Here is a 13,442-nt window from a genome sequence, read left to right as displayed (position 1 = left end):
CTGAGACAAAAAAGAAACAAAACATAATCCAGTATTGGGCTTATTCACCATCTTTTCCAGTCACCTTATTGGTTGAGAAACTACACAATGGTATTAGTAAGCATCCAAGAGGGGGCAATTATTCCTCAGAGAAGAATCCTATATAATAAAGAGCTAATATGCTAATTAGACCAAACAGCAGAGTGACCATCCAGATGACCTTCCAGACAAAGCCGGGGTTGTGAGGGCTGAGGCAGTTGGAGCTGCAACTAGTTCCAATATATAAGAAGTAATCAAAATAGAAAATGCCCATGAGAATGCCACAGTAATAATTGCTAAAAGCAAAATCGACTGATAAACACTAAAATTAGTGGGTAAAGTTCATATCATTAAAGTATCTCCCAAAATATTTACTAATTATTGTGGCAATCTTAACATATGATCACACAATTTTTGATACTCCTCCTGCCAGGATTTGGAGCTTAATTCTCTTTCACTTGAGTATGAACTTCGAAAAAATAAGAGCATGAAACAAAGAAAACAGTAACTGCAGTGGAGAAACCTGGCAGGTACCACTTAGGCAAGTGGTCAAGGTGAACATCATCAATAATGAGATATGCTGATGCTTGTACTTCTTGATACGATGTCATAAGAAGCGTACATCATTTCTGTGATATACTTCCTGACAATCTGCAACCCTGTAATTATGAAAAAAATACTAGCCTAACCCAATCTGAGGGACATTCTACAAAACAACTCACTAGTCAATAATTTTATAACCACTGTGAATGGTGTCGGGTGGTACTGGAAATATTGGGAGAACACTTTGTAAAGTATATGATTGTCTAACCACTATGCTCTACACCTGAAACTAATACAAAATAAAATTGAATCTAAATGGTAATTAAAAAAATAACTGATTAGTGATCTCTAAAATTATTCAGTTCATCAAAGGTAAGGAAATACTGAGGAACTGCCACAGATTTGAGGATATGTGAGATTGCAGAAATATGATAAATAAATGCAATGTAGGATTCTGGGTTGAATCTTGGATTGGAAAATAGGACATTAGTAGAAAACATATGGAAACCCAAGCAAGATTTCCATTTTAGATGGCATAATATGCTAATGCTATTTTCTGATTGTGATTATATGAGGTGTTAATATTAGAGAAAGTTGAGTGAAGAGATGTGGAAACTGTCTTATCTTTGCAATTCTTCTGTAATTCTAAAATTATTTCAAAATAAAAAGTTAAGGGAAAAAAACTATGCCAAATCTTGTAAGAATATACTTATTTATAGCAAAGCTACTATAAATACTCAAGTGATCTGTTTTTACTAAATCAGATCACTGTGATGGACTGATGATGTAATTTCATCATGTAAAGCAGATAAACTACTGTAGCATTTCAGGCTGTCATTAGTTCATGATTCACAGACTTCTGCGATCACAAAAATAAAGTTATATTCTTTTTTAAAATGATGATTGGAAAAATGGCTCATTGCTGAAATGTTCTTACTCTCCTTTTATTCAGAAGTAGAAAACAATATGGACATCCAGAGTTTTTATTTATTCTAGGTCTGCCCTGGTTATTATGGGAAGAGCCTGACATAGGCTGACAATATAAATATGGTGGGTACAGGAACTGTTGAATGTGAGGTCAAGTGTGGGGTTTGTGCTGATGTGGCTCTGTGCTATATCTATTTTGGATTCTACCTCTTGGCTATTGAGTTACTCAGGAAGGCTAACTGCTCATGAGAGACACATGGAAGAAATGGTGTGTTCTCTGGGTTGGTGATGCAGAAGGGATTCCAGGCACATAAATATTCTAACAAGTTTCCTCTTGTCACAATAGAGTCATAAAGTTGCTCTGTTCAGCACATGATAATGACTTTGTAATTCAATTATGGGTAATATTTGTCCTCTGGGATTTATTTGCCTTAAACTTCAGCCTTCATGCAAATCCCTTTACCATAAATCTCATAAATGCCGCAGCAGGTTCTGTCCCCTATCCCAGGGCACATCTCGCCATGCCTGTGAAAACCCTGACAGCTTTCTTTACGTGATGGAATTGCTGTGTTTGAGGTGTTGCTGTTTTAAGTGCCAGAGCCAACCATAAAAAACAGTGGGACAGGTCCATTTCCTCGGTTACTCTCTTTATAGAAATATAAATCCTGATGGACAGATAGAAAAGTTTCAGTTCACCCAGAAGGCTGTTTTCAGCCATTTAACTAGAATTTGGTAGAAGGGAGTCCTGCAAGTCGTAGGAGGTCTGATGCAATGGTTTCTATGTTCTGTGAGAATCCTGAGATTCTGATGCACAAACACATCAGGGCCAGTCCTCTACATGGATTCACTCATCTGATAGTTGTTTTTTGGATCTTTCTCAACCTGCTCTGCCTTTCATTCCTGCCCAGTCAAATGAGCCAGTCTTCTGGGTCTTCTCTACGCTCCTGTCTAGAATTTACGGCCCCACATCTTATTAGTCATCTACTAAGACAATCCTCTCTAACCCAACCTTTGATTTGAAAAATAAATATCTTTGGTTGCCTCACCCTCAATATCCATTCTTCATTTTTCACTCATCCCACAAATATTTATTGTGCACCTATCCCATCAATTCCAAAATGCTAACTTTTTTTTCATTTTAACATCTTTTAAATCAGTAGTTATCTTACAATCATTGAAATGATAAAGTTTGTCAGAAAATTTTTGAGATACATAATAAAAGGGTGCACCTTCATTCAATGAAAACTTATAAAGTTCATGATATATGGTCTGTGCCAGCCACTGTTCTAGGAACTTACCTATCTTAGCTCTTTGGTCAATTTATTCTTATCTTTGGCCCATCAAAGGGCAAATCCTTTTCCTTAGGAAACATTCCCTAGAGACTTCCCACCACATTATAGATTAATTAGAGGCCTGGTGCACAAAAATTTATGTACTCAGGGGAGCGGGGCGGTCCCTTAGCCCAGCCTGTGCCCTCTCGCAGTCTGGGACCCCTCGGGGGATGTCTACTTGCTGTCTTAGGCCCGCTCCCCGGGGGGAAAAGGCCTAAGCTGTCAGTCAGACATCCCTCTGGCAGCTTGGGAGTCCTCGGGGGATGTCCACTTGCCAGTGGGGAACAGGCCTAAGCTGCAGTCGGACATCCTTAGTGCTGCTGAAGTGGCAGGAGAGGCTCCCGCCACCACCGCTCTGCTGGCAGCCATCAGCCTGGCTTGTGGTTGAGCAGAGCTCCCCCTGTGGGAGCATACTGACCACCAAGGGGCAGCTCCTGCATTGAGCATCTGCCCCCTGGTGGTCAGTGTGTGTCATAGTGACCAGTCATTCCCAGTTGTTCTGCTGTTAGGGTCAATTTGCATATTACCCTTTTATTATATAGGATAGAGGCCTGGTGCATGAGTGGCGGCCGGCTGGTCTGCCCTGAAGGGTGTCCTGGGTCAGGGTGGGGGTCCCACTGGGGTGTCTGGCCAGCCTGGGTGAGAGGCTGAGGGCTATTTTCAGGCTGGCCACAGCCCCTTCAGGATGGGGGTCCCCACTGGGGTGCCTGGCCAGCCTGGGTGAGGGGCTGATGGCTGTTTGCAGGCTAGCCAAGCCTCCCAGCGGGGACCCTCACCCCATGGGGGTTTGGCCAGCGTGGGTGAGGGGCTAAGGGCTGTTTGCAGGCTTGCCACAGCCCCTTCAGGGTGGGGGGCCCTACTGGGGTTCCTGGCCAGCCTGAGTGAGGGGCTGATGGTCATTTTCAGGCTGGCCATGCCCGCAGGCAGGCTGGAAGCAGGTATCTGGAATTTATTTATCTTCTATAATTGAAACTTTGTAGCCTTGAGCGGAGCTCAGGGCCGGCAGGGCAGGCGGGAAGCATGACTTCCTCCATTGCTGGGGGCAACCCAAGCCTCCTGATCACTCCAACTTCATGGCCGCCGCCATCTTAGTTGGATTAATTTGCATACTCACTCCTGATTGGCTTGTGGGCATGGCTTGTGGGTATAGGGAAGGTACAGTCAATTTGCATGTTTCTCTTTTATTAGATTAGATATGCATATATATTTGTGTGTGTGTACATCATTTCCCTTCCTTTTCATCTCTCCCACTCTTCTTCTGTGTTTCAACAAAGATGTGTTAGTAGTGGTTGACCTTACATTTCAGTATTTTGGTTATAGAATATGGGGTGGGGGGCAAAGATATGTTTATAATTGTTTGTTTGGAAAATGACAAGTAATACAAATAAATATTACAATGATTAATAAATAATAAGACAAGAATAAACTCTGTTTTGTATACTCACAACTCTAAGCCTACTTTGCCCACCCTTGTACAGAAGGCAGAAGTATGACTCAGTTAGAAGAGAAATGTCATCCAAACATAGATAATGTGGCATTTTCAATTTGTTCTCATTTTGGGAGGAAGATGTGTCACGTTTTAAGTTGTATAGAGAAAATCCTATCAGGCAAGGTACAAGCATAATTTTGTTTTTGTTTTCATTTGAAAGTTATATGTGGTTGAAAAAGATGTGCACAGGTGCCAAGTTTTCAAGGGCTAGACTGTGATGTTCCATGCTGGATCAACTTGGCTGACCTACAACTATATTCCCCAGAGTCTTTGCATGGTTGCAGGTTAGGAGGGGCCAGAAGGAAATGTGTGTGGGATTTAGTAGATCGGAGAGAAACAGCAGACTCTAAAGGTCATTTTGGTTAAAGGTGGTGAGAGGTAGTGCAGAAGTAATGGTAGTTATGAACTTGTCCTTGTTCTTCCCTTCCCAATTCCATGGCCAGCTTGACCCCAGATCTTGGCTGCAAACTCACAGAGGGGTGGCTATGCAGGGGCAAGATCCTTCCCATATACTTCTGTAGGGGCTCCCTGGAAGTTCCACCTCAAGCTACAAGGCCCTCAAGAGCAAGTTCCCTTTATCTTCATGGCCAAGAGTTAGCTCTAAAAATTACTCAATGGATACAAATTAAATGAACTGGGTAACAAAAGTTTGCAAATAACTGAGAAGGTATAAAATAGAACAGTAAGCTGATTTTCTATCCATTATTCCTGATTCTGGGGCAACAAAGAAAAATAGATTTGTACACATTAGAAATTCTCATTGAAAATAAATTATTAAGTTGAATAAAAAAATGAGGCTGCCACATTTCAGAAACTCATGAATACCTAACTCTTCTCTATTTCACTTTTAATAGTTAATATTTATTCATCATGTATTACACATGTTTACAATGTAACCTGAATTCTCACTTTAATCCTGACAAGTCTATGAGGAAGACACTAGTATGATGATTAATATACATTCCATCACCATTACTTAATAACATATAACATTAGGCAAAATTATGTGACCTCTCTGGGATTTTGTTTCTATATCTATCTTAATTATTTCTCATCCTAAAAACAAAATGACAACACTTCCCACTAATGGACACTTCTTGTTGATAGCTTCCCATGAACATTCTCCCTTCTTTTGTAAAAGTTCCCCAGCCTTTTCTGGGGTTTCACCATTCCTTACTTTCTATCCATGTGGTTAATTGGAATTGATTGTACCCCCTGGTCTAAATGTGAGCTTGTTACCTAATCAAGGCCCATAAGTTTTATTCCCAGGAGTTTTCCTGGAGCAACAAGAAAATGGTGTTTTCTTTTCCATTGGAGTGAATCTGGGAAGATGTAAGGTGCAGAGGCCACCAGGAGGTGAGAGTCTGGCTGAGAGTGAAGCTAACACAGCGGACAGTAGAGCTGAGCGGTGGGGAGAGATGAAGACCCGATGACTTTAATGAGCCTCTACATCTAGTACAGCCTAGATAAGACCTTCTGACTTCCCAGACTCATAAGCCAATATCTCCTGTTTATTTATTTTTTGCTAAAAATAGGTTGCATTTTTCTATCACATCTTGAGAATGAGTTTTGATCAGTAAATTATTTCTCATTATTGATTTGAGGAGTGCTTAAAAATATATGTGCAAAGAGGTTGGCACACAGCTTGGCACACAAACAATTAGCAAGTGTGACTTGTTGCCAAAGACGTGGCATGGAAATCCATTCGCATAAATGGCACTGGGCCATGAGGAAGAATGAGGGTGTGTACACATGTTCAAACGTATTAAGGATGGAGTTATCTCTCTGCTATGTAATACCACTGTCATATGTCCTCTGAGGGACATCGCTGGAACAAGGCTGGTGTTCTAGAATAACAGAGGTTCATTGTTGAGCCAACTCTTAGTTTTCCATGTGTGAATTAGTCACAGAAAATATGTAATCACCAGACATCTCCCCCTGTTTCCAGTCAGCTCCCTATATGTCAGAGAAACATAATCAATAAGGTAAGTCTGAACCTACTTTTAATTAAGCGAAGCAGCCCTAAGATTGCCTTGTCTTTTGCATAGATGATAGATTGCTGAGTGGGTTATAATTGAAACTGTCTTCTGTTGCACTGACCTAAACTTGAATTAGATCCCAACAAACCACATTCATCAAGTTCTAATAGCAAATTTGGCTTTTGGTTAGGGCTTATTCACAGCATTTGAGTACTGCTGATGCTACAATACCACGTTCCTCTTCAACGTCAAATTCAACACTTGAGGTCCTTAACTACTGAACTGTTATACTAACAGGTATTACTGGAGGATGTGGGTGGGAAATAGGTCTTGAATTTGGGGCTGATCTTGGCTACTGAAAACAAGAGCCATGAACCCAGACAGACCAAGTTCCAAAACTTGACTGTATTGCATATTATGTATTATGTTGGATAAATTATGTAATTTTATCAAAATGAGGGTAAGAATCCCTACCTCACAATCTTATTTTGAGAATTAAGTAGTATGGGTTATCAAGTGCCTGAACCATTGTATTTGCTTAACAAATATGAATACCTACTATGAAATTTTATCTTGGGGACAATCAGTCCTCCCATCTTAGATCCCAATGAGAATCTATCCTCCCATTTTATGTTAACCAAATCGATTTTTTCCTTTTTAGGAGTCATCTAAATCATGGACCCTCATCTTTGAACCATGAAGTTTGACTGGGTCTCAATCCCATCTCCTATTTTAGTTCCTAGAGTAGATATATGTCTGATCTAAACAAGTAATGCATCGCCTTATATAACCCTGATCCAAGCCAGGCCACTCAGATTCAATCCTTGGACATAGAGGGGAAGAGGCAGACTGGGTTGATGGGGAGTCAAAGCTGATGATGTCCCTCATTGCCACAAATTAGGGAAAGCCAACTTGAGAAGGCAGCCAATAAAACTGATAGATGTAGAAAGTCAGCCACTCTTAATAATATTATTACTATGAGTCAGTGGGCACTCAAGACAATTCTTAGGTGCCAAGCATATAACCAATTTACAAGAAACATCTAGTTTAATAAAGTAGGTATTGTCCCCACTTCACAGAGAACAAAACTGAGGCACACAGAGATTAAGGAACTACCCGTGATACGTTACTTAGCAAATGGCAAAGCTGGAACTCACACTTCCTATCTCTGAGCCCCCTAATCTCCGGTCTGTACTGCCTCCCAACATAACTGATTTCTGAAGGGGTGATATTGTATTTTATAATATACCCTACATATGTAACTTGGTTTTGGAAGCAATTTGTACTTCTTAGAGGAATACTTACATTTATGTTAGCTACGGTAGTACTAACAGCAACCACTGAGATAGTATAAGAATAAGCTTTTATATTCTATAATTATTTTATAATTGCCAATGACTACTTTCAGGAAATAGTAATGCCACCCAAAATAAAGATATATCTCAAATGTACTCATTGATGAGGAAAATATGTCCATTGATCTTCATTTTTCTCTATGGGAAATGCTATGTTACTACTCAGGGTGACAACTCAATTTAGCACTAGAAAGTTTCCTTGAGTCCCTTCCACACCCCCACAACCAGGCTCCAAGCTGAAATTATTAAAGGAGCTTCTTTGCATTACACCTTCTGAATAATCCCAGACATCCCCAAAGTTCCTATGTAATTTGAATTAATTGGTTTCCAGCAGTAGGTCTAACATATATTGCTTTAATTGACACCTCGTCTGCCAGTCCAGAAAGTTGAACAGAGTTAGAAAATACAGACCACGTGGACAGAGACCAAGGGATTTTCATTAATAGTCTTATGCACTGTGCAATTCACCAGGTCTCATGCCCTCTCTGGACAAAAACAACTGCACTTAAAGAACCCCCAGGGTCCATTTGCCAAGACCAGCCGGAGAGATACACATGCAGGCATGGTGGTCAAAAGAGCCTTGGGTTTTCTCTACTCATCTGCCTGAATGGGCCTGATTTCTAGGGCTCACTGCCCCAGGCCAGAAGAGAAGGCCAACAGGCAGAGGCTACAGAGCGCATTGAATTGGTAGGGCATAGGTACTGGAGATAGACAAGCTGTATTTGAACCCTGGCTGTGTCGCTGTCTGGCTGTGTAACCTTGGCTAAATTACTTAACCTCTTCATGCCACAGGTTCCCCATCTCTTAATGATGATAATGCAAAGCTTACTTCATAAAATTGTTATGAAGATTAAATAGCTTTGCATAAAGCTGATCACACTGTTAGGGCTTGAATGGGGAAGATGTACCTTTCTGTTTCCCAAGGCAGAGAGAGGGGTGCTGTTTATTTTACTTAGCAGACAGATGGATTAGAATTCTTACACAACCATGTGTAAAGTTTTTATAAAGATGGTCCCGTTATGACATTTGGTTACAAGGGCTTCCATAGATAACCAGACTTTCAGATAGAAGACCCTCATTCAAAGAATAGAAAAGAATGGATTGCAATTAGCACCCGTTGAAGCAATGATGGGGCCCATTCACCTCATGATGCTGTGTGGGAACAAGACCTTCAGTGAGCCATGGAATATTGTGTGCCATGTGCCACCTACATGGGAAATATTCTCATCTCTGTCCTTTTGCCTTGTCCAATTTTTTAGTCAATGCTTTTCTTTGTCCCTCTGGGTAGGAATACACTTCCATTCAACGCTCTATGAATTGTAACTTTCTGCCTTCTAGTGCTGGGTTCACGTGGAGATATTCTCAGTACTTTGGAAGGGGGACCTGGGGAAAGGTTTGTCCCTCACACCTTCTCATTGGCAAAGCACCAACTCCATTTCTAGGTTAAAGTAGGACCACAGTCAGGTAGGCCTTCACTTATTTTCCAAGGCCATTCTGTGCACATATAACACCAAGTGAAAGAGAAACTAAACAAACAAAAAGCCATGGACACTCTTTCCCAAAAGGACTTTATAATTTCCAGGCAAAACACACGGAGGTGCAGTGACTCAGGAATAAGGGACACAAAGAGCAAGAGACAAAGAGAAGCGAGGATCAGAGGAGGGAGACTCGGGGATCGCTAGGGCTGAGTTCCTGGAGAAGGGAGAGGCCCATGTGGACTCCAAAACAACTCTCCCGCCACTCCTGAGCAAGAAGAGGGGAATGGCTGCTAGGCACAAAAACCTCCTTCGGTTAAAAATGCCTTTCTTAAATATATTTTTATTGATTTCAGAGAGGAAGGGAGAGGGAGAGAGAGATAGATACATCAATGGTGAGAGATAATCATTGATCGGCTGCCTCCTGCACACCCCACACTGGGGATTGAGCCCGCAACCCTGGCATCTGCCCTGACCAGGAATCGAACCATGACTTCCTGGTTCATAGGTCGATGATGAACCACAGTTAGAGCCATGCCGGCTGGGCTATAACTGTATTTTTATGATGGGAAAAAAAAGATATTCCACATAGAAGTCTCTATGTGTTATCTTTGACCAGTTTATTTGTAAATGGCTTGTCTTTCACTTTTTCAGGCAGTTCCACAAGCATTTTAAGAGATTTCTCTAATGCGCGTCTCTGGCTTTCAACTCCCACGGGGGTTTTGGGGCCGTGTTTGAAAATGAGAAACAGAAAAATGCATTCCTCCTCGAAGTGCATGCGAGTCCAGAGGCTGATGGGAGGCAGTGTGATTTCAGGAGGCATGAAGGGAGACACCTGTCACTGTCCTATTCGCAGGAAGCTCCTTGGCTCCGGAAAGGTCATTGCCCCTGTGATTATGAATGACGTAACAAGGCATCCTGACAAGCTGCTCTGGGCTAGTGCTTTCTAGCCCTGCTTATAGCAGCAAACGTCTGAAACAGCCTCAGTGGCTTTTCCATGGGCAGATTAGATATATCCGGGTAAGGAGCCGCATCTTATGGCAGGGTTACATTTAAGGCCCCACATCAAGTGTGATGCCCAAGGTTAGGATGTAAACTCCCAAGGGTTTGTCCTGTAATGTCAAATTACACTAGAATGTTGCATACTTTGTTGTTACTTTGCGTTTCTAGGTCATAGTAACACAAAAGCTGAAGGAGCTTGTGCTATTCCTCTTCTTGTCACCTGTAGTCACCATGGCCATGGAGGGAAGCCATCTCTAGTTTAATCAGGAAGATGGGCTCAGGTGGTTTAACAATACATATGTTACTTTCTCTGCCTCTTTCTCATTTGCTGTCTGTCTCTCTCCTCCCTTCCCCTTATCTTCTCTCTCTCACACACATATATCTCTTTCCCCTTGCACTTATCCACCAATATACACAGTCTATTTATGTTCATTAAATAAGCCTAGACATTACCTCCAATCTATATCCTTAGAGGAAAATGATACTTAACTATTAAAAAAAAAATGATGACATGTATTGTTAACTGCATCCCCTCACACAAACAAAGAAAAAAGGCACAGAACAGGGTGTGTAAGCTAACATTTATATCAATGCAAATTTATGGGCTAAATGTTTTTGCCCCCCTCAAATTCATATGTAGAAGCCCTAATCCCCTAAGTGGTAGTACCAGGAGATGAGGTCTTTTTTTTTGGGGGGGGGGGGGCGGTGGTAAATAGGTTTAGATGAGGTCATGAGTGTGAAATCTCTTGATGGAATTAGTGCTTTTATAAAGAGAGGAAGGGAGACCACAGCGCTCCCTCTCTTTTTTTCCATCCTGTGAGGACACAGAACCAAGGCACTCTCTGCAGTATCCTGCCATATTCTCTGAAACATTCCAGCCTTCACCAGGAAGAAAATAGGTCGGCACTTTGATCTTGAACTTCCCAGCCTTTAGAACTCTGAGAGATCAATGTGTTGTTTAAGCTCCCCAGTCGACGTCTTTTTGTGAAAGCAGCTTGAGCTAAGAATATATTTGGTAATTCATGGAACATTCTGGAAGGGTAAGTAAGTAATTAAGAATATTGGTTGCTTCCCATATGATAAGGAGAAGGTCTAGAAACCTTGGAATCAGGAGTGGGAGGAAGATCCGCTTTTAGACTAAACAAGACCTACTTATTTACAATGAAAAGCTTTATTTGAACATGTAAAAAAACGCATGCATAATGGTCTCAGTAATAAATGTCACTATTAAAATGTTAAGTGTCTATCTCACAAATCTCATCCAAACACGAGTTCCAAAGCCCCTGCTGCTCACTGATCTCAGTCATCTTTCTGGGGTTTTTAAGTAATCTGTGATACATCTCTAATATGCCCTTAACATGTTTGCTACACCAGTGCCAGGTCCTGCCTGAGGGGGCTGTGGGCGTATCCCAACCAGAACAGACCTCATGTGAGAGCTCCGGGTGAGAAAAAGAATCCAGTGCTTGTTTACTAGGTGACATCTTAATACGGTCCAAAATAAAGCGAGACTCACCAGTAGAACCTGTTGGGTACAACCCCTTCCTGGATAAGCTGCCACCTTCTCCCAAACTCAGCAGAGCTGTATAACTGCAGAGAAAAGAAATGACTTAGCACCACTGAATACACAAACATCAGTTCATCAGAAGAGTAACAGTAACAGTAACAGTAATAAGAGCACCTACCATTTAGTGAGTACCTGCCACAGACCAGGTGAATGCTCCACATATCACCTCTACTCCCCCCATACATTCTGCAAGGCAGGTATTAATATCCCCATTTTACAGGAGAGGAAACTGAGGCTCAGGAGGATTAAGTGATCTGCTGGAAATAACATGCCCTCTAAATAGTAGAATGGACTGGGATTCACACCCCATTCTGCCTGGAGAAAAAGTCGCCTGAACCACTTGACCCGGCATATGCAGATCACTGCCTGTGTGGGATACACAGAAGTGCAAAGTCTAGTCCTGGCTCTCAAAGAGCATATGATGCAACCTGACTCTGACTTCAATAATGAGAGATGCATGAGGCAGCTGGTGATAAAAGGATGCCGAGGAAGGAGGCTCAGCAGCCAATCGGGGACGCTTTTCAGACCTTGTGGAGATTCCCTTGGGGTCAGAAGGAATGACTGCATTCAAACTGACAACTATAGGACAAGCATTACTCACAAAGGGAGCAACATAGGACAGAGAGGTGAGATATGAAGGGACAAGGTATGAATAAGCCTGGCTTATCCAGATATGTTTGGATGAAAATGTTGAGGGCAACTTGGAAAAGGCTTTGAATGGTAAGTTAGGGAGACCAGAACATATCCTGCAGACAAGAGAGACCAATGTTAGTCTTCCTAAGAGTAACCAGAAGAACTTTTGACTAAGTTCTTACTTAGTCATCCAAATGCTTCTCGCGTACTATTTCATTTAGTCCATACCCCATCCCTGTGATATATGAAGTTATTTTGACCATTTTACAGATGGTTATATAGCTGGTAATGGTTCAAGTCCATGTGCGCCACTGTGTAAGCACTCTCCAAGGGCAACTGCATAGAAACACTGCTCAGGAGACAGGGTCTAACCCTCCACTGTTCCATCCCTCCTAATGTCTTTCTTCTCCTACCTCCTGTTGTTCCTTGCTCACATGACACCCCTGTTCCTCTCCGATATTCTTTGCAGCACCATGGAGCCCTTTTGTGCCTCTGCAAGTATCCTCTGATGGTAGCCCAGAGATTCCTAATGCTGTAGGCATCCTGGTTTCCATTGGTCTTTTGGCTACTGTCTTGAAAAATATCATTCGGAACATCGTCTTTCTGCTATATGCCTGGTCTGTAACCCACTCACAAACTCCAAACTCCCACCATTGCATTTGCCAAATCCCAGAGTGAATGAATAGTGAGTCACTGTACCAAGGACCCTGCTAGCCCAGCCTTGTCCTCCTGCCCCAGCCCCAGCACTCAACAAAGAGTCAAATGACTCACCAAGTGACTCACTAGGGCTGCAGATGCGCCCGGCATGTCCAAGGAACAAGGCAGCTCTAGTGAGTAAGCACTGACCCTTGAAAAAGCTTCCTACACCATTGTGTCCATTGGATCAAAACACATCCTACAGCCAAAAAAAGCGGAGATATCTGGCTACTAAAGCAAGCAGTTCGATTGGCTCCAACTACACAGCATTTGGGCACCCAGCCAAGGAGCATCTGTGGCTTCTTTCTTTCAAGTCTTATTATTCTTTTCTGCCCCATTATGTCTGGGGAAGAAAGTTTTCCTGGGTACATTTCATGCCTGATTCATTTTAAGAGTGTGAAGGAGAGAAGCAGACACAGCTCCCCTCATA

At 42.1% G+C, this 13,442-nt stretch overlaps 1 protein-coding gene across 4 annotated transcripts in view; it reads right to left on the bottom strand.

The window, feature by feature from the left end:
- Nucleotides 1-13,442, bottom strand: part of SORCS1 (sortilin related VPS10 domain containing receptor 1) — a 474,955-nt gene that overhangs the window by 145,871 nt on the left and 315,642 nt on the right. For all 4 annotated transcript variants that reach the window (XM_036336058.1, XM_036336055.1, XM_036336056.1 and 1 more), the window contains exon 5: nucleotides 11,633-11,706. In XM_036336058.1, coding sequence (XP_036191951.1) covers nucleotides 11,633-11,706 — 74 coding nt within the window. The remainder of the gene's footprint in view (nucleotides 1-11,632; nucleotides 11,707-13,442) is intronic.

Source organism: Myotis myotis, unplaced genomic scaffold, assembly GCF_014108235.1.
Source record: "Myotis myotis isolate mMyoMyo1 unplaced genomic scaffold, mMyoMyo1.p scaffold_m19_p_15, whole genome shotgun sequence".
Lineage (NCBI taxonomy): Eukaryota > Metazoa > Chordata > Mammalia > Chiroptera > Vespertilionidae > Myotis > Myotis myotis.
This window is presented reverse-complemented; position numbering and strand designations above follow the sequence as displayed.